Raw genomic sequence first — 26,995 nt, 5'->3', positions numbered from 1 at the left:
TAAGGAGAGTGGAAAGAAACTTCCGATACCTGGGGATTCAGATAGCCAGGAGCTGGGGAACCTTACACAGACTCAATCTGACTCGGCTGGTGGAGCAAATGGAAGAGGATTTCAAAAGGTGGGATATGCAGCCGCTGTCACTGGCGGGCAGAGTGCAGGGGATTAAGGTGATGGTCCTCCCGAGGTTCCTATTTGTGTTTCAATGTCTCCCTATATTGATCACTAAAGCCTTTTTCAAGAAAATAGATAGGAGCATCATGAGCTTCGTGTGGGCAGGGAAGGCCCCGAGGGTAAGGAGGGGGTTCCTGCAACGTAGCAGGGACAGAGGGGGACTGGCATTGCCGAATTTGGGCGACTATTTGGCCGCCAATGTGGCAATGATCCGTAAGTGGATGATAGAGGGAGAGGGGGCGGCGTGGAAAAGGCTGGAGATGGCGTTCTGTAAAGGAACGAGCTTAAAAGTGCTGGTGACGGCGCCACTACCGCTCTCCCCGAAAAGGTTTACCACAAACCCAGTGGTGGCGGCAATATTAAGTATCTGGGGGCAATGGAGGCGACAGAGGGGTGTGTTGGGAGCCTCGGTGTGGTCCCCGATCAGGAACAACCATGGGCTTGCCCCAGGGAGGGTTCCAGAGCTGGCACCGGGCAGGAATTAGGAGAGTGGGAGACTTATTTATAGATGGGACGTTTGCGAGCTTGGGAGCGCTAGAGGAAAAGTATGAGCTGCCTCCGGGGAATATCTTTAGGTATATGCAGGTGAGGGCGTTCACGAGACAACAGGTGAGGAAATTTCCGCTGCTCCCGACACTGGGGATCCAGGATACAGTGCTTTCGGGGGTGTGGGTCGGGGAGGGCAAAGTGTCCGAAATATACCGGGAGATGAGAGAAGAGGGGGAGGAGGTGGTAGAAGAACTGAAAGGAAAATGGGAAGAAGAGCTCGGGGAGGAGATTGAGGAGGGTTTGTGGGCTGATGCCCTAAGTAGGGTAAATTCCTCTTCCTCGTGTGCCAGGCTTAGCCTGATCCAATTTAAGGTGCTACATAGAGCACATATAACGGGAGCGAGGTTGAGCAGGTTCTTCGGAGTGGAGGACAGGTGCGGGAGGTGCGGGGGAAGCCCGGCGAACCACACACATATGTTTTGGTCGTGTCCAGCACTGGAGGGGTATTGGAGGGGACTGGCGGGAGTGATCTCGAAGGTGGTGAAGGTCCGGGTCAAGCCAAGCTGGGGGTTAGCTATATTTGGGGTAGCGGATGAGCCGGGAGTGCAGGAGGCGAAAGAGGCCGATATTGTGGCCTTTGCGTCCCTAGTAGCCCGGCGAAGGATTTTACTCATGTGGAAGGAAGCAAAACCCCCCCGTCGTGGAGGCCTGGATAGACGACATGGCAGGGTTCATAAAACTGGAGTGGATGAAGTTTGCGTTGAGGATCGGCTCAGGGGTTCTCCAGGCGGTGGCAACCGTTCCTCGACTAGTGGAACGTTAGGGGGAAAATAGATAGCCAGCAGCAGCAGCCCGGGGGTGGTGGGGGTGGGGGGGGGGAGGGAAGGGGGGGTGGGGGGGGGGTGGGGGGGGGGAAATTGTTTTTGTTCTAGATGGGGAGAAGTGGCGGGGGGGGAAGCACTATTTCTTGTTATTTTGTTAGTTCACTATTTTATTTAAACAATGTTATCTATCAGTTATCATGTTACCGTTTTTGTTGATTTGTAAGGGAAAAATTGTGTTTGAAAAATTTAATAAAATATATTTAAAAAAATAAAAATAAATAAATAATGGCCGCATTAGACTTCACTCCATGCAAATAAAAAGAACAAAGAACTCTTATTTCTATAGCACAGTTCAACTAGATGTCTAAAATGTTTTACAGCCAATTAAGTACGTTTGGAGTCTCGCTACCATTATTATGTAGTCAAAAAATTGCAGCAAATTTGTAGACAAAATATTGCACAAATATATATTACGATCAGGTGCCAAACCCCAACATTTGCTAGGATACCGGAGAGGAACCCCAATCACTTTTTAAAAAATTTGTAAAATTCTGAGGAAAGGCTCCTTCGCTCCAGGAGTGATTCCATGCATACATAGCGATACGGTGTATTAAAGCAAACTTTATTAGTAACACAGCATTAAGCTACCTTAACACCACAGAAATAAAGCTCACAATTACCTGTTAAGCAATGTTTAACAATAAAATGAAACACTTTAACTCCTAACTGCTACCTTCTTTATCTTCAATGAAGCAAAACCGATCACCAGGTCAAAACCCACTTTGAAATAAAGTTAGCAAACACAGGGATTACTCACCTATCTTTGGATAGAAAGATCGTTTGCGAGACTGTTTGGAGAGAGAGGGAGAGAGAGAGAGAGAGAGGTCATGTCAGATTAATGTTGAATCTCTGACAGCCTTCTGCACAAACTGCTGTTCAGCTCACAGGTTCGGTGGGTTACTGGGTTACGGGGATAGGATGTAAGTGTGGGCTTAAGTAGGTTGCTCTTTCCAAGGATCAGTGCAGACTCAGTGGGCCGAATGGCCTCCTTCAGCACTATAAATTCCATGATTCTACGATTCTATGAACACTAACTCAAAACTGACCGACACAGACCTGGCTCCTTCCATTACTACATTGGATTGGATTGGATTTATTTAGTGTCATGTCTACCGAGGTACAGTGAAAAGTATTTTTCTGCGAGCACTCAACAGATCATTCAGTACATGAAAAGAAAAGGAAATAAAAGAAAATACATAATACGGCAACACAAGGTACACAATGTAACTACAGAAACACTGGCATCGGGTGAACCATACAGGGGTCTGGTGTGAATGAGGTCAGCCTATAAGAGGGTCGCTTGGGAGTCTGGTAACAGTGGGGAAGAAGCTGCTTTTGAGTCTGCTTGTGCGTGTTCTCAGACTTTTGTATTTCCTGCCCAATGGAAGAAGTTGGAAGAATGAGTAAGCCGGGTGGGAGGTGTCTTTGATTATGCTGCCCGCTTTCCCCATAGAGCGGGAAGTGCAGATGGAGTCAATGGATGGCAGGCAGGTTTGTGTGATGGACTGAGCGGTGTTCACGACTCTCTGAAGTTTCTTGCGGGCTTGGGCTGAGCAATTGCCATACCAGGCTGTGATGCAGCTGGATAGGATACTTTCTAAGGTGTATCTGTAAAAGTTGGTAAGAGTTAATGTGGACATGCCGAATTTCCTTAGTTTCCTGAGGAAGTATAGGCGCTGTTGTGCTTTCTTGGTGGTAGTGTCGATGTGGGTGGACCAGGACAGATTTTTGGAGATGTGTACCCCTAGGAGTTTGAAACTGCTAACCATCTCTACCTCGGTCCCGCTGATGCTGACAGGAGTGTGTACAGTACTTTGCTTCCTGAAGTCAATGACCAGCTCTTTAGTTTTGCTGGCATTGAGGAATAGATTGTTGTCGCTGCACCACTCTACCAGGTTCTCTATCTCCCTCCTGTATTCTGACTCGTCGTTATTCAAGATCCGGCCCACTATGGTCGTATCGTCAGCAAACGTCTAGATGGAGTGAGCCATCATCTTTATCTCACTCAAATCCCATGACCTAATTACTTAAATTTAAACATAATCCGTGCAGTTCAACCACCGTGTTGCGCCCAGGGCGCAATGGGTGAATGCCGCAAGAGCCCCAAGTCGGGCTCCGCGCCAGGGGCTGGGCCAATTGTAAGTCCCCCAACTCGCTGCACCTGGTGTGATCAGGCGGGAGGCAAGAAGCTGGAATAAATGGGTCTTTTTCCGATTGGCAAGTAGTGACTAGTGTAGTACCGCAGGGATCTGTGCTAGGACCCCAACTGTTCACATTATATATTAATGATTTGGACGTGGGACTAAATGTATTATCTCCAGATTTGCAGATGATACAAAGTTGGGTGGGAGGATGAGCTGTGAGGAGGATGCAGAGATGCTTCAGACGAATTTGGACTGGCTGAGTGAGTGGACATATGCATGGCAGTTGCAGTATAATGTGATAAATATGAGGTTATCCGCTGTTAAGTAATGGGTTAAGAGACGTTCCAATTAGTTGTCTCATTTATGTTAAGTATCCAATAATTGACACTGATACGTAAAGGGCGTTTGTGTCAGGTGATGTGATGTTAGAGTTTTGTGCAGAGTCTGTTGAAGAAAATTAGAGGTGTTTGTGGAAAAGGAGCAGAACCTTTGACTCTTTATACAACAGCAGCTTAACGTCTAACAAATGGTAGCAGAGGATGGTTGCTGTGCAAATATTAAGGGTTGAAAGATACAACTTTTCCAGACCAAACCAAGGAGTGAGTGAGAAGAAACCCCCCCCAAAGATATACGGCTGAACCTAGGATAAAGACGGCTGGATATGACTACTCCCCCTTATTTTCTGAAAGGGGATCATACGACCAATGGAGAAGTGGAGTAGTTATGTGGACTAAAGTAACTGCCTTGGGAAAGAGAAAACAAGGTATGGCATTTGCTCTTTCTCTACCGTATGACAGTAAAATCCAGAGCAAAGTGTTTTCTGAGCTGGAATTGGAAGAGTTAGACTCAGAAGAAGGTCTGCAGACTCTATGACATTATATGTATAAGATTTATAAAAAGGATGACTTGTTAAGTGCGTATGAAGCATGGTTGGATTTTGATAGGTTCCGGAAAATAGAGGATTCTCCATTGAAGACAATATAATGGAATTTGTCAGACTATATAAAAGGCTGCAGAAACACAACCTGGAATTTCCACAGTCTGTGTTGGCCTTTAAATTATTTGACTGTACGAGAGTGAGCAACATTGATAGGTTTCTGGTTTTGACAGGAGTTCAGTTTGCGGATAAGGATACCTTATTCGATCAGATGACAGAAACTTAAAAAAAGTTTCTGGGGAAACATTTGATTCTGATGGCTCTGATGACCCAAATAGGCCAGCCTGCAATAAAGCAGAATATGGAAGAAACACTACTAACAGGATGGCAAAATCGTACAGCAACAAACAGGTTCCAAGACTATAGAAGGAGATCGAGACCCGGAAATTATGAAGGCAGAAACCCAGTTAGAACCTACAATAGGAAGATGAATCCCAGAAATGCACGGGGCATGATAAATCGATGTTTTCGATGTGACTCTCCATTATGCTTTCAACTGTCCAACACGTTATAATAGAGTGTTTGAAGCGACACATGACACGGAAGAGTCAGAAGAGGAAAAAGATAGTGACCAGCAAGAAGGCATTGTCCTATTAACAAGCAGTTTTACACCGGTAATGAGGGTGTTGGTTGCAGAATCCTTCAATTGTGCTGTATTGGACAATGGCTGCACATCTACTGTGTGTGGAATTGACTGGTTAAAATGTTACCTGGACTCCTTGAATGCTGAAAATCGTAACAAGGTTAAGGAATTTAAAGTTCCACAAGTTTCAGGTTTGGGGATGATAATACTCTGAAGTTGCTGAAAAGAATGGTGATCCCTTGCAATATTGCAGGAGTGAATCATTTAATTAGCACGGATGTTGTATCAAGTGAGATACCTTTGCTTCTGAGCAGACCGTCGATGAAGAAAGCACACATGAAACTGGATATGGACCAGGATAAGGCAACAGTTTTTGGAAAGATGGTGGACTTACAATTTATACAGTTGGGACACTATTGTATTCCATTACTGACAAATAATATTTCAAGTACAGTTGTTAAGGATGTGTTAATGGCAGTTTAAAATGGGACTTTAGCTGATAAAAAGCTTGTTGTATTAAAACTGCATCGGCAATTTGCGCATCTGTCTCCTCGGAGGCTGAATAATTTATTAAAGGATGCAGGGGTAAGGGATGAAGGCTATACTAAGCTAATAGAACAGGTTAGTGATCGCTGTGAAGTTTGTAGGAAGAACAGAAGGACACCAGCACGACCGATAGTAACCCTACCTTTGGCCAGGGATTTTAACGACATTGTGGCCATGGATCTTAAGATCTGGGATAAAGTCAATAATATATTTATTTTGCATCTTGTAGATTTAACAACCTGATTTAGTCAATCAACGATTGTACGAAGTAAAGAAAAGAGAGTAATTCTGGATCAAATCGTGGAAAAATGGATAGGGACAGGAATAGACTCACCGGCAAAATTCCTTCCGGATAATGGGGGAGAATTTGCTGATGATGAGTTTAGGGATATGTGTGAAAATGTGAATATCACAGTTCTGAATATGGCTGCAGAAAGCCCATTTAATAATGGTGTGTGTGAAAGAAACCATGCGGTAATAGATGACATGCTCTGGAAAATTTCAGCAGATAGACCAAACTGCAAGCTAGGGCATATAGGACGTTAGTGAGGCCACACCTGGAGTATTGTGTGCAGTTTGGTGTAATTTTCTGAGGAAGGATGTTCTTGCTATGGAGGGAGTGCAGCAAAGGTTTACCAGGCTGATTCTTGGGATGGCGGAACTGTCATATGAGGAGAGACTAAGTCAGTTAGGATTGTATTTATTTAATATGGGCGGTACATGCAAAGAATTCATTGCAGATGATTGGGGGCTATAGTCCCTATCAATTAGTTTGGTAGAAATCCTAAAATTCCATCCATTTTGGATGACCAGCCTCAAGCTTGGGAAGGGACTATAATTAGCTCTGCCTTTGCTGAGAATTTAAATGCATTACATAGCAGTAGAAAAGCTTTTTTGGAAGCAGAAATCTCTGAAAGAATTCGCAGAGCCTTGAGGCATAATGTATGGCCATCAAATACCATTCTTCAGCAAGGAGACATAGTATACTATAAGAGAGACAATTTTAATGAATAGGAAGGCCCAGGGAAGATCATAGGCATAGATGGCAAAACAATTATTTTGCAACATGGTAATCAAACTGTTAGGGTCCATTCATCAAGGATAATGGGTACAGATTACAAATTTTCAAATGTAGACAGAGCAGACAGACATGACGAGGAACCAGGGTCATCTGGTACGCACGTGTTACAGAACTATGAGGACAAGTTAACTGATATAGACAGGGATTCTGTAGAGGAACACAACACTTCTGATGATTTAGAACAGGCCATTTTTCCAAAAGGACAACTGCCAAAACCTGGCACAAAAGTGACATACTTGCCTGAAGGGATCTAGTCAATGGCAGGATGCAACTGTTATTAGTAGAGTAGGGAAGGCCACTGGAAAGTATAAACATTGGTTGAATGTACAGCATTCAGGGGAGGGAGTCAAGACAATGGATTGGGAACACAAAGTTCAAAAATGGAGGGCACAGAAACGCCGAATAACCGCCTGTTTTCTTTTTTTTAACGATGTATTTTATTCTAATCTCAAACCAATAATAATTACTGAGAACATTCACACATACTATTAATATACACCGTTTGCATAAGTATTCCCCCTTTTATACCCCCACCCCCCTCCACCGCCACTGGTAACAAACAGTTCCTTAAACATGGATAGGAACAGATACAGTCACATGCAGAACCATTCCTTCGACGCTCTTAGGGCAAACTTAATCTTCTCCAGGCTCAGAAATTCCTGCACATCCTCCATCCACACTGCCACCCCCGGCGGCACTGCTGACTGCCAATTCAGCAGAATTCTTCGACATGCAATCAAAGAGACGAAGGCCACCATATTGGCCCCCTTCACCACCCCCCACCCCCCCGGCAGCTCCGGCATTTCCGACACACCGAAAATCGGCGCCAAGGGGCGCGGCATTAACCCAAACCCCAGCATTTCCGACAAAACCTGAAACACTCTCCTCCAAATTCCCTCCAATTTCTCACACCGCTAGATCATATGGGTATGGTTTGTCGGCCCCCTCCCACACTTCTCGCAGCAATCTTCCATCCCCGGGAAGAATCCAGTTATCTGGTCCCACGTCATATGCACCCTTTGCACCACCCTAAATTGAATGAGACTCATCCTCGTGCAAGAGGAGGTTGCGTTAATCCCCAATCCGAGCTCGATCCCCGTGCCAGGGCTTTGAGTTCATCTACAACACTCTCATTATCCCTACTCGGAGAAATCACCGTGGCACAGTGGCAGGGTGGTTAGCACGGCTGCCTCACAGCACCAGGGCCCCGGGTTCAATTCAGGACAGCTGGGATAGCGACAGCAAGTCTTTCATCTCTGAAGGACACTAAAATCATTGGGCCTGAATTAACATTCGCAATTGGCCAAGGTGGGATTTGAACTTGCATTCTTTGGATTATGATTAATATAATCACTACCTTACCGCACTTGATAAACCTAACATACCTACCCACTAGCATCAGGCTGGAAAATTCCACCCAATCTGGAAAAAGAGGCATTAACCCATACTCCATTGTTTGTTTTTTTACCTTAATGCAGCCCCACAAGATAGGAGTTCCATGGCCAGTCTTCAGGAAGAGAATTGCATGCTGCAGGAGGAACTGTCCCGCATGGAGGATCTGTTGGCACAGAGCCATGCCGAACGCGACGAGCTAGCTATCAAGTTCCATGCCGTCAGTGAGCGGGTAAGGAAGGGCATAGATACAATATTCAAATAAAACCCATGGAATTGTACAATAAATGTTGCATCTTTTAAGAACTGATTTACGAAAATACGAACGTACGAACTAGGAGCAGGAGTAGGCCATTTGGCCCCTCGAGTCTTCTCCGTCATTCATCAAGATCACGCTTGATCTACTTGTGTTTTGAATCCGATGTTCGCATTTACTCCTGATAGTCTTTGATCTCCTTGCCTAACAGGAATCTACGTATCTCTGCCTTAAAAGGTATTCAATGACCCCCCCACCTCCACTGCCTTCGGAGGGAAAGAGTTCGAAAATGGGACAGTCCTCGCAGGGAAAACCTTCTTCCTCATCTCTGTCCCAAAAGGGTGACCTCTAATTTTAAAACAGTGCCCCCTAGTTCTGGACTCCCCCACAAGAGGAAACGTCCTTTCCACGACCACAGTCCACCTTTTCAAGACCATTCAGGATCTTATACGTGTCAGTCAAGTTGCCCCTCACTCTTCTAAACTCCAGTGCAAACAATCCTGTTTGAATGAACTGTTGCAAGCCAACAAACAGCAAATGAACACGAGGGTATGTGCTGTACTTGCTATCTGCGATGACTGCAGACTGTTTTGATGATTTCTTAAATATTTGAAATGCTGTACCTGACCTAGGAGGCACTGTGCCTTCTGTTGTAAGTATTGTGTCTGCTGCAGTGAGTGTTCATGAAATCATAAAATGGTTACAGCACTGAAGGAGGTTATTCAGCCTGTTGTGTCCATACTGGCTCTTTACAACAGCAACTCAGCTGGATCTACTCCCTCCACTCCCCTGCCCTTTTCTAGTAGTCCTGCAAATCTGAACTTTCCTGGTGCTTGTCCAATTCCCTTTAGAAAGCCACCATTGAATCAGCCTCCACCACTGAAAGGCGATGCATTTCAAATTTTAAGCTACTTGTTCTGAAAAGAAGCTTTTCCTCATGTCACCATTGCTTTTTAAAAAAAATTTAGAGTACCCAATTCATTTTTTTCAATTAAGGGGCAATTTAGCGTGGCCAATCCCCCTAACCGGCACATCTTTGGGTTGTGGGGGTGAGACCCACGCAGGCACGGGGCGAATGTGCAAACTCCACACAAACAGTGAGCTAGGACCGGGATTCAAACCCGGGTCCTCAGTGCCATAGGCAGCAGTGCGAACCACTGTGCCACATGCCACCCCCCCCCCCCCATTGCTTCTTTTGACAATCACTTTAAATTGGTGTCCTTTGAGTCCCAACCCTTCCACCAATGAGAAGAGTTTTTCTCCATCTAAACTAGACCCCGAGGACTAAACTGACAAGTCCCCTGGATCTGATGGCCTACGTTCTCGAGCCTTAGAAGAAGTGGTTGTGGAGTAGTTCACGCCCCTTACCAGGCGTACGGAGGTTTCCATCCTCTGCTTTTGAAATTGAGTGGTTAAAAAGGCTATTGATTGTGCTGTAGGCCATTGGGCCGGAGCACAGGCTCCGGGTCCCCCGCCATCACGCCTTCAACCGCCCTCTCCAAAGCCTTGCTGTCTGTCTGCTGCCATTTTTTTTCACCCCGTTATTCTTTGTTGGATGCATATCGGACCGCTCAGATGTTTTGCCGACACCTTCACTGACTGGACTCCGGTCTTCGAGATTGCGTTGGAAAGCCCGATTGGGACTTTTCGGTAAAAATAAATTCTCTGTGCGGGAGCCACCAAGCCCACGCACCACCGGAAGCTTCTCTTTATTTTTTGTACTCTCGTTATAAACCAAGAATCTGACTGGTGGATTAATCTGCCCCATCGCCTTTAACAATTTGTGCATATAAGCCCCCAGATCCATCTGTAGAACTTAGTCCTTTATTATACAATGTCTCTCTTCATTTTTCCTACCAAAATGAATCACTTAACACTTGTCAGCATTGAATATTACCTGTCTCATGACTACCATTCCACCAGCCTGTCTATATCACTGTCCTCCTCGCAACTCACAATACTTTGGAGTTTTGTGTCATCTGCAAATTTTGAAATTATTGCACCCAAGTAGAGGTCATTAATATATAGCAAGGAAAGCAGGAATCCAATTCTGACCTTCACTGCATCCCTTCCTCCAGTCCAAAAAACAACCATTCTCTGTTTCCTGTTGCTCAGCCCACTCCTCCAATGAATTATTTTTATTGTAGATTACACTTTGTCCTTTTCCTTAGCCAACCCCTAACATGTAATAATCCCTGTTCCTTAACTAAAAGCAAAATACTGCGAATGCTGGAAACCTGAAACAAAAAGTGAAAATCCTGGATAAACACAGCAGGTCGGGCAACATCTGTGGAGAGGGAAATAGAGTTAATATTTCGTGTCTGTATGATTCTTCAGAGCTCAAGCGAGGGAGAAATGTGAAGGATTTTATACTGTACAAAGGAGGGTGGAGCCGTTGCAGCATAGTAGAAAGCCAATGACAGGTGGGAACTAGAAGAGATTGCAACAAAGATGTGTAGCATTTCACTGTTCCTTAACTGTTCCCCCACTGACACTTGATTCAATTCACTCACCTCAGAACCAGGTCCAGCAGTGCCTTCTTCCTTGTTGGATTAGATCAAGAAAATCATGAAAACACATTTCAGAAATTCTTCCCCCTCTCTCTGCCCTTTTAAACTGTTCATATCACAGTCTATGATTGGATAATAAAAGTTCTTCACTATCACTATTTAGTTATGTAATATCAGCTGTAGTCAGTGATGTAACTATCACAATAAGCCAGTATTTATTGCTCATCACTAAGTGCCCTCAAGAAGGTGGTGATGAGCTGCTTTATTGAACCACTGGAGTCCCTGAGGTGTAGGTACACCCACAGGGCCGTCCGGGAGGGAATGTCATGATCTTGACCTAGCGATAGTGAAGGAATGGCGATATTTCCAATTTAGGATGGTGAGTGGCATCGAGGGGGACTTCCAGGTGGTGGTGGTCCCAGGTATCTGCTGCACTTGTCCTTCTAGATGGTAGTAATCGTAGATTTAAACCAGCACGGTTTCTGGATTCTGTTTGAATTAAAGGCTTCTTACAGGCTGCTGCCTTAAAGTGAGATGTCCATCAATTATCCATAGATCGAAAGTACAACAGCAAAATAAAAGAAAGGGAAATAAGGGAATAAACGAGGAATAAACAGGAAGGACAGCTAACTGATCTTATGATGGAAGAAAGGTCATTGATGATGCAACTGAAGATGGTCAGGCTTAGGACACTGCCCTGAGAAACTCCTGCAGTGATGTCCTGGAGCTGAAATGATTGATCTCCAACCATCACAATCATCTTCCTTTGTGTCAGCTATGACTTCAACTAGCGGAGGGTTTCCCCCCTGATTCCCATTGACTCCAGTTTTGCTCGGGCTCTTTGGTTCCACACTGTGCTAAATGCTCCCTTGATGTCAAGGGCAGTCATTCTCACCTCACCTCTGGAGGTCAGAGGTGAGGCGAGAATGAAAGGTTGTTTGATGGGGTGAATTAAAGAGATGGAATCAATGGGTTTCTGGAGAATCCAGACTGCCATGCACCGAGCTAAGGTGGTTCTACAGGAGTGTGCCGTTTAGGTGGTCACCACTCCCGGAGAGCTCAGATAGAATAGCGCTGCCAATGAATGCGACTCAAGGGTGGAATTAATTGAGTGAGAAAGTGAGAGATCCCGGGCGGGATTCTCCGTGACGCCACACCAGTTTTCAGTTGCGGCTCACTCCTGCCGGCAGCGGGATCCTCTGTCCCGGCAGCAGGTCAATGGGGTTTCCCATTGTGGGCACCCCCGCGTCGTCTGAAAATCTGCGAGCGTGAGTGCGCTGCTGGCGAAGAGGAGGAACCCACCGACGAGGAATCCAGCCCCCTGTATACCAGAGGCTGAGTTAAAGAATATTGGAACTGCACATGGATTCACATGTCTATGGCAAGTGATGTGGGTGGTTATAAGATATATATTTGTTTTACTGAGTATTTAAAGTGAAATCATCTTCCTTTATGCTCGGGATGAATTCAGCCAGTGAGAGTTATCCCCCAATTCCCATTGGCCCCAGTTTTGCTAGGGCTCCTTGACTTCGCTCTCGGTCAAATCCGGCCTTGATGTCAAGCGCAGTTACTTACTCTCACCTCTTGAGTTCAGCCCTTTTATCGTGGATGCTGTTCTCACTGTAGTGGATGCTGTGCCTGTTGTTGCTGCCATTCCTGCTGCAGTGTGTGCTATAATCTGTGGCTATAAGTTATAGGGAGGCAGTGGTGTAGTCGTATTGTTGCTGGATGAGTGATATGTGGACTCTGGGGACCTGGGTTCAAATCTCCACCATAGCCGATGGTGAAATTTAGATTTAATAAAATTCTGGAATTTAAAAAAAGTCTAATAATGACTGTGAAACCATTGTTGATTGGGTCACTAATGTCCTTTGGGAAGGAAATTTGTCATCCTTATCCTGGTCATGTTCCCACAGCTAACAGCATAGGCAGCACGGTAGCATAGTGGTTAGCACTGTGGCTTCACAGCGCCAGGGTCCCAGGTTCGATTCCTGGCTGGGTCACTGTCTGTGTGGAGTCTGCACGTTCTCCCCGTGTCTGCTTGGGTTTCCTCTGGGTGCTCCGGTTTTCATAGACTATCATAGAAGTTACAATGCAGAAGGAGGCCATTCGGCCCATCGAGTCTGCACCGGCTCTTGGAAAGAGCACCCTACCCGAGGTCAACACCGCCACCTTATCCCCATAACCCAGTAACCCCACCCAACACTAAGGGCAATTTTGGACACTAAGGGCAATTTATCATGGCCAATCCTGCACATCTTTGGACTGTGGGAGGAAACCGGAGCACCCGGAGGAAACCCACACACACACGGGGAGGATGTGCAGACTCCGCACAGACAGTGACCCAAGCCGGAATCGAACCTGGGACCCTGGAGCTGTGAAGCAATTGTGCTATCCACAAGGCTACCGTGCTGCCCCAAAGTAGTTTCTCCCAGTTGTCCTGAAAGACGTGCTGTTAGGTAATTTGGACATTCTAAATTCTCCCTCTGTGTACCTGAACTGGCAGTGGAATGTGGCAAGTAGGGGCTTTTCACAGCAACTTTATTGCAATGTAAGCCTACTTGTGACAAAGAACAAAGAAAGTATAGTACAGGAACAGACCCTTCGGCCCTCCAAGCCTGTGCCGACCATGCTGCCAGTCTAAACTAAAATCTTCTGCACTTCTATTCCTCTATTCCCATCCTATTCATGTATTTGCCAAGATGCCCCTTAAACGTCACTATCGTCCCTGCTTCCCCCATCTCCTCCAGCAGCGAGTTCCAGGCACCCACTACCCCCTGTGTAAAAAAAAAATTGCCTCATACATCTACTCTAAACCTTGCCCCCGCACCTTAAACTTATGCCCCCTAGTAATTGACCCCTCTACCCTGGGAAAAAGCCTCTGACTATCCACTCTGTCTATGCCCCTCATAATTTTGTAGACCTCTATCAGGTCACCCCTCAACCTCCATCATTCCAGTGAGAACAAACCGAGTTTATTCAACCTCTCCTCATAGCTAATTCTCTCCATACCAGGCAACATTCTGGTAAATCTCTTCTGCACCCTCTCTAAAGCCTCCACATCCTTTTGATAGTGTGGCGACCAGAATTGAACACTATACTCCAAGTGTGGCCTAACTAAGGTTCTATACAGCTGCAACATGACTTGCCAATTTTTATACTCAAAAATTAAGTAATGCCGTATGCCTTGTTCACTACCTTCTCCTCCTGTGTTGCCCCTTTCAGTGACATGTGGACCTATACACCTAGATATCTCTGACTGTCAATACTCTTGAGGGTTCTACCATTCAGTGTATATTCCCTACCTGCATTAGACCTTCCAAAATGCATTACCTCACATTTGTTCACATTAAACTCCATCTGCCATCTCTCCACCCAAGTCTCCAAACAATCTAAATCCTGCTGTATCCTCTGACAGTCCTCATCGCTATCCGCAATTCTACCAACCTTTGTGTCGTCTGCAAATTTACTAATCAGACCAGTTACATTTTCCTCCAAATCATTTATATATACTACGAACAGCAACGGTCCCAGCATTGATCCCTGCAGAACACCACTAGTCACTGCCCTCCAATCAGAAAAGCTCCCTTCTATTGCTACTCTCTGCCTTCTATGACCTAACCAGTTCTGTATCCATCTTGCCAGATCACCTCTGGTCCTGTGTGACATCACCTTTTGTACCAGTCTGCCATGAGGGACTTTGTCAAAGATCTTACTGAAGTCCATATAGACAACATCCACTGCCCTACCTGCATCAATCACCTTTGTGACCTCCTCGAAAAACTCTATCAAGTTAGTGAGGCACGACCTCCCCTTCACAAAACCGTGCTGCCTCTCGCTAATATGTCCACTATCTTCCAAAATGGGAGTAGATCCTGTCTCGAAGGATTCTCTCCAGTAATTTCCCTACCACTGACATAAGGCTCACCAGCCTGCAGTTCCCTGGATTATCCTTGCTACCCTTCTTAAACAAAGGAACACCATTGGCTATTCTCCAGTCCTCCGGGACATCACCTGAAGACAGTGAGGATCCAAAGATTTCAGTCAAAGCCTCAGCAATTTCCTCTGTAACCTCCTTCAGTATTCTGGGGTAGATCCCATCAGGCCCTGGGGACTTATCTACATTAATATTTTTTAAGACGCCCAACACCTCGTCTTTTTGGATCTCAATGTGATCCAGGCTATCTACACATCCTTCTCTAGACTCAACATCCACCAATTCCTTCTCTTTGGTGAATACTGATGCAAAGTATTCATTTAGCACCTCACCCATTTCCTCTGGCTCCACACATAGATTCCCTCGCCTGTTCTTCAGTGGGCCCACCCTTTCCCTGGCTACTCTCTTGCTTTTTATGTACATGTGAAAAGCCTTGGGATTTTCCTTAACCCAATTTGCCAATGACTTTTTGTGACCCCTTTTAGCCTTCCTGATTCCTTGCTTAAGTTCCTTCCTACTTTCCTTATATTCCACATAGGCTTCTTCTGTTCCCAGCCTTCTAGCCCTGACAAATGCCTCCATTTCTTTTTGACAAGGCCTACAATATCTCTCGTTATTCAAGTTTCCCGAAATTTGCCGTATTTATCCTTCTTCCGCACAGGAACATGCTGGTCCTGAATTCCTTTCAATTGACATTTGAAAGCCTCCCACATGTCAGATGTTTATTTACCCTCAAACATCCGCCCCCAATCTAGGTTCTTCAGTTCCTGCCTAATATTGTTACAATTAGCCTTCCCCCAATTTAGCACATTCACCCTAGGACCACTCTTATCCTTGCCCACCAGCATTTTAAAACTTACTGAATCGTGGTCACTGTTCCCGAAATGCTCCCCTACTGAAACTTCTACCACCTGGCCAGGCTCATTCCCCAATACCAGGTCCAGTATAGTCCCTTCCCTAGTTGGACTATCTACATATTGTTTTAAGAAGCCCTCCTGGATGCTCCTTACAAACTCTGCCCCGTCCAAGCCCCGAGCACTAAGTGAGTCCCAGTCAATATTGGGGAAGTTACAGTCTCCCATCACAACAACCCTGTTGCTTTTACTCCTTTCCAAAATCTGTCTACTTATCTGCTCCTCTATCTCCCGCTGGCTGTTGGGTGGCCTGTAATAAACCCCCAACATTTTGACTGCACCCTTCTTATTCCTGATCTCTACCCATATAGCCTCGCTGCCCTCTGAGGTGTCCTCCCGCAGTACAGCTGTGATATTCTCCCTAACCAGTAGCACAACTCCTTTTACATCCCCCTCTATCCCGCCTGAAACATCTAAATCCTGGAACGTTTAGCTGCCAATCCTGACCTTCCCTCAACTAGGACTTGTAATGGCAACAACATCATAGTTCCAAGTACTAATCCAAGCTCTAAGTTCATCTGCCTTACCTGTTATACTTCTTGCATTAAACCATGTGCACTTCAGGCCACCAGTCCCGCTGTTTTCTGCAACATCGCCCGGTCTGCTCTTCCTCAGAGCCATACTGGCCGTATTCCCTAGTTCTCCCTCAATTTTTTCACCTTCTGACCTATTGCTCCGGTACCCATCCCCCTGCCATACTAGTTTAAACCCTCCTGTGTGACACTAGCAAACCTCGCGGCCAGTATTTTTATGCCTCTCCAGTTTAGATGCAACCCATCCTTCTTATACAAATCACACCTGCCCCAGAAGAGCTCCCAGTGGTCCAGATAACGGAAACCCTCCCTCCTACACCAGTTGTTTAACCACGTGTTTAGCTGCTCTATTTTCAGCCTCACTGGCACGTGGCACAGGGACTAATCCAGAGATTACAACCCTCGAGGTCCTGTCTTTTAACTTTCTGCCTAGCTCCCTGAACTCCTGCTGCAGGACTTCATGCCCCTTCCTGCCTATGTCATTAGTACTAATATGTACAACGACCTTTGCCTGTTTGCCCTCCCCCTTCAGGATGCCCGCTACCCGTTCGGAGACACCCTGGACCCAGGCACCAGGAAGGCAACACACCATCCTGGAGTCTCTTTCACGTCCACAGAAGCGCCTATCTGTGCCCCTATCGAGTCCCCGATGACTATTGCTCTTCTGCGCTCCCTGCTGAACATCAGAGCCAGCCATGGTGCCACTGCTCTGGCTGCTGCTGCTTTCCCCTGATATGCTATTCCCCCCAACAGTATTCAAAGCAGTATACCTGTTCGAGAGGGGGACAACCACAGGGGATTCCTGCACTGACTGCCTGCCCCATCTCTCTGCCTGCACCTTGGGTGTGACCACATCTCTATAACTCCTATCTATGACGCTTTCCGCCACCTGCATGCTCCTAAGTGCATCCAAATGCTGCTCCAACCGAACCACGCGGTCTATGAGGAGCTGCCATTGGTTACACTTGCTGCAGATGTAGTGGACCGGAATGCTGGAAGTGTCACAGATCTGACACATCTCACAGTTGGAGCACTGCACCCCGCTGAGTGACATTTAAGCACTAATTAATTAATTTAAAATAAACACTTGAATTATTGTTAGATTGAGTTACAATTAACTATATGGCCCTGACGCTAGATGATTTTTACTGTAAAATTAAATGCTAAATACCGATCTCTGCCCTCAGGTTTAGTTACTCCACTATCTAGTTAATCAATTAAGATTGACAATAAGGATTATTATTGTTATTAACAATGTTATTATTGCTACTTGAAAGTAGTGAAATTCAATGTAGTGTTCTTTAATTATCAGCAGGGGGCAGCATTCATTCAGCCTGTGCTATGGTAACCTTGCTTCCCAGTGTCGATGTGTTCAGTTTTACCTGATCAAGATCCTTGGGTTTTAACCCAAAAATACAAGCAGCCATTATGATATTTTGCTTTATTACTTTTGAACACTGGATCACATTGCAATCTTGTATTTAATTAGACTGACCATGGTAACTGGGGCAAGGAGCTGGTGTGAGTTATCATAGTGCGAATGTAGCACCTGAATACTATAACATGAATACAATCACAAGGTGCTTCGTAGATGAATGCTGGGAGAATATATGGTGAATAAAGGGAAAGATCAGGCAAGTAAAAGCTTACCTCGAGAGATGAGGGGCAGGAGCCTCCGTCAGCTGATGCCACAATCAGGAAACACAATTGGGTGGCGGATCGGTTTTGACGCCAAACCGCAATTCTCTGGTGCCTCGACAGTGGCGTCAATGCGTTCCACTCTGCACATACAGTAAACACCATTGGCATATCATTAGCGGGCCAGATGCGGTATTTTCTAGGGCCTCTGCGATTCTCCACCTCCACCTGGTTTAGGGGCTGGTTTAGCACACTGGGCTAAAGGGCTGGCTTTGAAAGCAGACCAAGGCAGGCCAGCAGCACGGTTCAATTCCCGTACCAGCCTCCCCGAACAGGCGCCGGAATGTGGCGACTAGGGGCTTTTCACAGTAACTTCATTTGAAGCCTACTCGTGACGATAAGCGATTTTCATTTCATTTCATTCACCGGGGCAAATTCTAACGGCGTTTAAAAATCGGGAAACAGGCGCCGTGGCTGGTGAGGAAGAGGGAGGAGGTAGGACACGGAGGGGTGCAACCGTGGACTGCGGGTCCTGACACTGGCCGAGCTGGCTCGGGTTAGGGGGAGGGGGTGGGTGATCAGGAGGATGGACCTTGAGGCAGGGTGACCCTCACGGAACTGGGGCTGTGTCCAGGCATGGACTGCCATTGCAGCAGGCAGCAAGGCAGCCATCCTGCTGCACAGCCCACTGACCACCCACCTTGTCCCCTGGTTCTGCAGAGTGACACCGGCCGTATGGATACCTCCACACCCCTGCACCCCAAGAGATTATCTTCCATCTTGCTGCACACGCCACTGACCATCCACCTTGGCCCCTGGTTCTGCAGTGCCACCGACCGTATGGATACCTCCATTCCCCTGCACCCCCAGCTCCCACTCGCCACCCTCCACCCTGCACGCCCGCCCTGAACTTCTACACTACGGGGCCCTTCCAGGTGCCGAGTAGGAACCTGTCCTGGATCTCGCGGAGCTCGGTGCACAGGTGCATTTGCGCCATCACAGATGCCCTATATGCCCAGTCAGCTCAATGCATCCATTCAATGTGGAATGAGCCCACCAGGATGCCTGGCAAGCGGGGTTCGCCGCCATTGCCGAGATGAGGGCCCAGGGGGTGATCAACGGGAAGTATGTCGCCCTAAAAGCACCTGCAGATGACAGGCCGCTCTACACAAACCGAAAGGGGTTCCACTCGATGACTGTGCAGCTGGTGTGTGACCATCAGATGCACATCATGCATGTCTGCGCCCGATATCCGGGTGGTGTGCGTGATGCCTTCATCTTGGCACGCTCGATGATTCTCGGCCTCTTCGAGGCACACCCCAAGCTGGGGGGTTGGCTCCTGGACGACGGGTTATCTGCTGTGGTGGTGGCGGATGCCGCCTATCCCGAGGCCACGAACTGACGCGGAGACCCGCCATAACGACGCCCATGCAGCGACCAGAAGTGTGATCGAGCAGTGCTTCGGCATCCTGAAGATGCAGTTCAGGTGCCTGGACCGCTCTGGAGGGGCCCTCCAGTTTGATGCCGGGAAGGTCGCCCGCAGTTTGGGAGTGGGACACCGGAGCGATGAGCGCTGGCTGAACTGTGAGCCAAGCTCACCCACAACATCCGCCAATTCCTGCCCCCTCCCGCTCACACTCCCTATGCAGTCAGCCCAGACCAGCCCACTCCCCACACTGTTCTGACAGAGCATCGAGGCAAGTTGTATCATGGTACGCAGGTGTTTAATTTTAAAAAATTTAAAAAATCTCCTTTTTCACATTTTCTTCAAAATTTACACCCCACCTACAAACCGTAAACAAATACAATGTCAATCACCTTATTAACAACAACAATCCCACCCTCCCACCAACCCCCAAACAACGGCCTGCATGACAATATAAGCATCATTTAAAACAAAACCTCCCAAGAAAAAAAAAGAAAAAAGGAATCAGGAATCGCCTATGGTCACCATTGACATATATAGTTGTCCCCCCCCCCCCCCCCCCCCCCCCCCGCCCCTCCCCCCAATATTCAAAGCCATCCAATCCCCGAAAGTGCACTGTGAATGACACCCGTGAATTGTAGACTGAAGCCCCCCCCCCCCCGCCCCTCCCCCCAATATTCAAAGCCATCCAATCCCCGAAAGTGCACTGTGAATGACACCCGTGAATTGTAGACTGAAGCCCCCCCCCCCCGCCACCCACAGACTCCTCCCCTCCACAGACTCCTCTGGTAAACTCCTCCCCCCAGCCTCGGTTCCTTCCCCCAACTTTTCACACCGGCTAGGCTCATCGAAAGCGGTTCTACCATGCTCCGATGGCCGCAGTCCCTCCCCCCCCCCACCACAGTCCCATTCACTGGCCGGCTTAAACTGGCCAGCCCGGGTCTCCTTCCCCCTTGCCCGGTCCCAGGGAAGCAAAGAAATCCCCTTTAACACACAACCCCCAAGCCCCAACGAACCATCATTGCAAATGAAAGTCCCAACTCTTCCCTTGACCAAATATACAGCGTCGACTCATTTAGTACATACACCAACATGCCGTGGAAAAATAAAGTTACATGAGGCTACATCAGTACAAGACCAGCTCTCAGTCCCATTTCTCAATTCTGCCACAGTCCTTCTGCCTTCGCAAACCCCTCTGCCGCTTCCGCCGTCCCAAAATAAAAGTCCTTGGATTTGTAGGTCACCCTCGACTTAGCTGGATACACTATGCTGCATTGCTCCTTGCTGTTGTACAGTGCCTTCTTCACCCGGCTGAAGGCCGCCCGCCTCCTCGGCAACTCCACCGTAAACCCCTGGTATATGCGTAGACCAGCTCCAGCCCACTGCACCACCCGCTTCTGCTTTGCCCAGCACAGGACCTTCTCCTTCACGCTGTGCCTATGGAAACAAACAGTCATTACTCTTGGCGGCTCACTCGCCGTTGGTATATGCCTCCACGACCTATGAGCCCAATCCAGTTTGTACCGAGAGACATCGTCCCCCTCCCCCAACAGCTCCGCCAACATCGTGGCAAAATACTCCGTCGGCCACGGGCCTTCCACCCCTTCGGGCAGACCCACGATCCTCAGATTCTGCCGCCTGGATCTGTTTTCCAGGTCTTCCATTTTGGCTCGCAGACTCTTATTGGTCTCTGTCACCCTCCGCACCTCCTTCCCCATCGAGGTGAGTTGATCACTGTGCTGCGATAATGCCTCTTCCACTTCTTTCAGCGTCTCACCTTGCTCCCGCAGCTCCGCCGCCCTCACCGGGACAATCACCGCCTCCACCAGCACTTTCGATACCACCCCCATCTCCTTCTTCATCGCTTCCATGTGCTTTGTGAACTGTTTTTCAAGTTCCACGGCCATCACCTTGGTCATTTGTGGCCTCCCCTGGTGCCCCAGCCTTCGCTTTCCTTACAGTTCTGCGCTGACTTTTCCACTCACCGGCAGACTTTCATCAACCCCCTTTTTCATGGCCTTTTTCTTCCCAAACTTGGACTTCCGACAACTTTTTCAGCCTCCGTTGCCCCCCAGGACTGGGCGTTAAAATCCCGAAAATTCTGTAACCGAGCAGGAGCCCTCCAATGTGCGGCTGCCTCCCGCCTGCTGTCACCAGAAGTGCGCAGGTGTTTAACATGGAAACATATATACAGAATCATACCCTAGGCCCTATTACTAAACTGTGCCCTGCACCTGTGCCAATTTAACTGGTGTCTACTTTTCTGGCCTTACGGGCCCTAACACTATGTCTAAGTGGATTCCCCGATGATACATCAGAAGTGGAGGTGACCTGCTGTGATTCACGCCTTGCGACCTGGGTCCCCTTTCACGGGTGTCTTCTGGGGAGTCCGAGCCTAGATATGCCCAGCTGCTGCTTGGGTATCCCAGGTGGCATGGTGCTGCCCTGTTCTACCTGCTGTCCTCCAGATGCAGATGCACCAGGGACAGGATGATGAGTCCAAGGTGTTGTGGCACTTCCCCTTCGGGAGTCACCTGCACAGGCCCCATCACCTCCTTCTCCTTCGGGGTGCCTGGTGGTCCCCGGCCTACTCTATGGGATGGGGGTACGAGCGGTGAGTCACCCCCATCGCCTTGCACTTCCAGTCCTGGAGGCCCACTGCCATCTTGGCCAGGGTCAGCAATCTCGTGGCCATGGAACAAAGAGAGTGTACCACGTTCATCTGGGACTGTGCCACATCATGCTGTGACTGTGTCACCACGTTCTGGGTCTGTGCCACATCACGCTGTGACTGTGTCACCTCCCTCTGCATCTGTACCATGTCAGAAAGTGCCTGGGCAAAGCCGTCGACTTTCTCCGCCATGGCAATGCTCAGGAACCCCACTTCAATGTTCAGGTTGTCATAATATGCACGCATGCACATCATGAGGTAAAAACAGGCAGTGACAGACACCCAGGTTAGCCAATCAACATACAGGACAGAACACAATCAATCACCAGACAGAACACCAGAGGGGGGGCTTCCAACTATAAAACACACGAGGCATCAGCACTCCGCCTCTTTCCACTGGTGACAACTGTAGTGACAGTCAGGGTGTATATATCAGTCAGCACCTTCTACACGTGGATCAGAGCTAGCCTAGTCTAATTAGCTAGAGTTAGTACACTTAGAGTAGTAGAGTGTCAACCCACAGCCAGCTGTGTGCATTGTTACAGAAGTTCAATAAATCGCATTGAACCAACGCCTACATTTGGTGTATGCTTTACAGTTCATCTGCATCCTGTTGCAGTCCGTGTTACCCCAGGGTGAATAATACGACACAGGTGGCTCTGGCACATGGCTGCCTGTGATATGGCAGCCCTGTCCTGGGCCTCACCCATCGCTTGCACAGATTTCCCCAGGTCTTGGACATGCTGACCCGTAGCCGAAACCCTCGCCCCAAGGCTTCCACTGTGGATGTCACCCTGGTGGCATGAATGGCTGGCACAACCTCCTGCTTCTGCATGTAGTTGGCCTCCTCCAACTGCGTCTGCAGGTGCTGGATGCTCGCCGACAACCCCTCATGTAGTCCCTGGCTCTGCGACTGCATTTCCACGATTGATGGGACTGTCCGTTCTGTTTCTGGACGGCATCTAATCCATGGGGTCGGCCTGCCCTCCGACCATCCACCCCCTTGGGAGTTCCAACCTCCACCTGTTGTACCGGAGTATCTGTGTGGTGAGCACCAGATAGTGTCCCAGGAGCCTCTTCACTAAAGTGCCCAACCGAAATGAGTGTCTCTGGGATGGTGGAGGGTGTTGGAGTCAACTGTGATGGGAAATCCGTGTCATCCTCGGACTCGAGCTTCAGGGTGAACTGGGTCTTGTGTCTGTAGCTACCCTCAGTGTCAGTATCAACCTTGTCCCTGCTTGCCACACGAGGCTCTGGCTGTGGCTGGGGGTGGGGGACATCAGAAGGTCCCGCCCATCACCAGGAGATCCTGCAAGACATAAGACAGGAGGACATATGATTAGACCGCGGACCGGGGTGGGGGAGTGGTGTGAGGGTGGTGTGAGGTTGAGGGTGGTTTGTGGGTGAGGATGGTGTTGGGTTCAGGTTGGTGTGGGGTGGTGTTGGGTTGAGGGTGGTGTGGGTGTGAGGGTGGTGTTGCGTTGAGGTTGGTGTGGGTGTGAGGGTGGTGTTGGGTTGAGGTTGGTGTGGGAGTGAGGGTGGTGTTGGGTTGAGGTTGGTGTGGGGGTGAGGGTGGTGTGGGGGTGAGGGTGGTGTGGGGGTGAGGGTGGTGTGAGGATGGTGTTGGGTTGAGGTTGGTGTGGGAGTGGGGTGGTGTTGGGTTGAGGTTGGTATGGGTGGTGTGGGTGTGAGGGTGGTGTTGGGTTGAGATTGGTGTGGGACTGAGGGTGGTGTGGGTGTGAGCGTGGTGTGGGTGTGAGGGTAGTGTGTGGGTGTGAGGGTGGTGTGGGTGTGAGGGTAGTCTTGGGTTGAGGTTGGTGTGGGGTGGTGTTGGGTTGAGGTTGGTGGAGGTGGTGTGGGTGTGAGGGTGGTGTTGGGTTGAGGGTGGTGTTGGGTTGAGGTTGGTGTGGGGGTGAGGGTGGTGTTGGGTGAGGGTGGTGTGGGGGTGAGGGTGGTGTGGGGGTGAGGGTGGTGTGGGGGTGAGGGTGGTGTGGGGGTGAGGGTGGTGTGTGGGTGAGGGTGGTGTGGGGGTGAGGGTGGTGTTGGGTGAGGGTGGTGTTGGGTTGAGGGTGGTGTAGGGTTGAGGTTGGTGTGGAGGTGAGGGTGGTGTTGGGTTGAGGGTGGTTGGGTTGAGGGTGGTGTGGGGGTGAGGGTGCTGTTGGGTTGAGGGTGGTGTTGGGTTGAGGGTGGTGTTGGGTTGAGGGTGGTGTTGGGTTGAGGGGGGTGTTGGGTTGAGGGGGGTGTTGGGTTGAGGGTGGTGTTGGGTTGAGGGTGGTGTTGGGTTGAGGGTGGTGTGGGGTTGAGGGTGGTGTGGGGTTGAGGGTGGTGTTGGGTTGAGTGTGGTGTTGGGTTGAGGGTGGAGTGGGGGGAGGGTGGAGTGGGGGGAGGGTGGAGTGGGGGGAGGGTGGAGTGGGGGGGAGGGTGGAGTGGGGGTGAGGGTGGAGTGGGGGTGAGGGTGGAGTGGGGGTGAGGGTGGAGTGGGGGTGAGGGTGGTGTTGGGTTGAGGGTGGTGTTGGGTTGAGGGTGGTGTTGGGTTGAGGGTGGTGTTGGGTTGAGGGTGGTGTTGGGTTGAGGGTGGTGTTGGGTTGAGGGTGGTGTTGGGTTGAGGGTGGTGTTGGGTTGAGGGTGGTGTTGGGTTGAGGGTGGTGTTGGGTTGAGGGTGGTGTTCGGTTGAGGGTGGTGTGGGGGTGAGGTTGGTGTGGGGTTGAGGTTGGTGTGGGGCTGAGGGTGGTGTTGGGTTGTGGGTGGTGTTGGGTTGAGGTTGATGTGGGGCTGAGGGTGGTCTTGGGTTGAGGTTGGTGTAGGGTTGAGGGTGGTGTGGGGTTGAGGCTGGTGTGGGGGTGAGGGTGGTGTTGGGTTGAGGTTGGTGTGGGGGTGAGGCTGGTGTGGGGTTGTGGGTGGTGTTGGGTTGAGGTTGGTGTGGGGTTGAGGGTGGTGTTGGGTGGAGGTTGGTGTGCGAGTGAGGGTGGTGTTGGTTTGAGGGTGGTGTTGGGTTGAGGTTGGTGTGGGGGTGATGGTGGTGTTGGTTTGAGGGTGGTGTTGGGTTGAGGGTGATGTGGGGGTGAGTGTGGTGTTGGGTTGAGGTTGGTGTGGGGGTGAGGGTGGTGTTGGGTTGAGGGTGGTGTTGGATTGAGGGTGATTGGGTTGAGGGTGATTGGGTTGAGGGTGGTGTGGGGGTGATAGTGGTGTTGGGTTGAGGGTGGTGTGGGGGTGTGGGTGGTGTGGGGTTGAGGGTGATGTTGGGTTGAGGGTTGTGTGGGGGTGAGGGTGGTGTTGGGTTGAGGGTGGTGTTGGGTTGAGGGTGGTGTTGGGTTGAGGGTGGTGTTGGGTTGAGGTTGGTGTAGGGGTGAGGGTGGTGTTGCGGTGAGGGTGGTGTTGCGGTGAGGGTGGTGTTGGGTTGAGGTTGGTGTGGGGGTGAGGGTGGTGTTGGGTTGAGGGTGGTGTTGGGTTGAGGGTGGTGTTGGGTTGAGGGTGGTGTTGGTTTGAGGGTGGTGTGGGGGTGAGTGTGGTGTTGGGTTCAGGTTGGTGTGGGGTTGAGGGTGGTGTGGGGTTGAGGGTGGTGTTGGGTTGAGGGTGGTGTGGGGTGAGGGTGGTGTTGGGTTGAGGGTGGTGTTGGGTTGAGGGTGGTGGTGGGTTGAGGGTGGTGTTGGGTTGAGGGTGGTGTGGGGGTGAGGTTGGTGTGGGGTTGAAGTTGGTGTGGGGCTGAGGGTGGTGTTGGGTTGTGGGTGGTGTTGGGTTGAGGTTGATGTGGGGCTGAGGGTGGTCTTGGGTTGAGGTTGGTGTGGGGTTGAGGGTGGTGTGGGGGTGAGGGTGGTGTTGGGTTGAGGTTGGTGTGGGGGTGAGGCTGGTGTGGGGTTGTGGGTGGTGTTGGGTTGAGGTTGGTGTGGGGTTGAGGGTGGTGTTGGGTGGAGGTTGGTGTGGGAGTGAGGGTGGTGTTGGGTTGAGGTTGGTGTGGGGGTGATGGTGGTGTTGGTTTGAGGGTGGTGTTGGGTTGAGGGTGATGTGGGGGTGAGTGTGGTGTTGGGTTGAGGTTGGTGTGGGGGTGAGGGTGGTGTTGGGTTGCGGGTGGTGTTGGATTGAGGGTGATTGGGTTGAGGGTGATTGGGTTGAGGGTGGTGTGGGGGTGATAGTGGTGTTGGGTTGAGGGTGGTGTTGGGTTGAGGGTGGTGTGGGGGTGTGGGTGGTGTGGGGTTGAGGGTGATGTTGGGTTGAGGGTTGTGTGGGGGTGAGGGTGGTGTTGGGTTGAGGGTGGTGTTGGGTTGAGGGTGGTGTTGGGTTGAGGGTGGTGTTGGGTTGAGGTTGGTGTAGGGGTGAGGGTGGTGTTGCGGTGAGGGTGGTGTTGGGTTGAGGCTGGTGTGGGGGTGAGGGTGGTGTTGGGTTGAGGGTGGTGTTGGGTTGAGGGTGGTGTTGGTTTGAGGGTGGCGTGGGGGTGAGTGTGGTGTTGGGTTCAGGTTGGTGTGGGGTTGAGGGTGGTGTGGGTTGAGGGTGGTGTTGGGTTGAGGGTGGTGTGGGGTTGAGGGTGGTGTTGGGTTGAGGGTGGTGTGGGGTGAGGGTGGTGTTGGGTTGAGGGTGGTGTTGGGTTGAGGGTGGTTTTGGGTTGAGGGTGGTGTTGGGTTAAGGGTGGTGTTGGGTTGAGGGTGGTATGGCGTTGAGGGTGATGTTGGGTTGAGGGTGGTGTTGGGTTGAGGGTGGTGTTGGGTTGAGGTTGGTGTGGGGGTGAGGGTAGTGTTGCGGTGAGGGTGGTGTTGGGTTGAGGGTGGTGTTGGGGTGAGGTTGGTGTGGGGGTGAGGGTGGTGTGGGGTTGAGGGCGGTGTGGGGTTGAGGGCGGTGTTGGGTTGAGGGCGGTGTTGGGTTGAGGGCGGTGTTGGGTTGAGGTTGGTGTG

General features: G+C 49.6%; 1 protein-coding gene across 1 annotated transcript in view; it reads left to right on the top strand.

Moving 5' to 3' along the window:
• The window catches only part of crocc2 (ciliary rootlet coiled-coil, rootletin family member 2), a 432,771-nt gene that overhangs the window by 25,670 nt on the left and 380,106 nt on the right, over positions 1–26,995 (top strand). The window contains exon 3 of the mRNA XM_072474929.1: positions 8,314–8,459. Coding sequence (XP_072331030.1) covers positions 8,314–8,459 — 146 coding nt within the window. The remainder of the gene's footprint in view (positions 1–8,313; positions 8,460–26,995) is intronic.

The sequence above is a fragment of the Scyliorhinus torazame genome, chromosome 14 (assembly GCF_047496885.1).
Source record: "Scyliorhinus torazame isolate Kashiwa2021f chromosome 14, sScyTor2.1, whole genome shotgun sequence".
In the NCBI taxonomy this organism is placed as follows: domain Eukaryota; kingdom Metazoa; phylum Chordata; class Chondrichthyes; order Carcharhiniformes; family Scyliorhinidae; genus Scyliorhinus; species Scyliorhinus torazame.
Note: the sequence above shows the minus strand (reverse complement) of the source record. Positions and strands in the feature narration are given on the sequence as shown.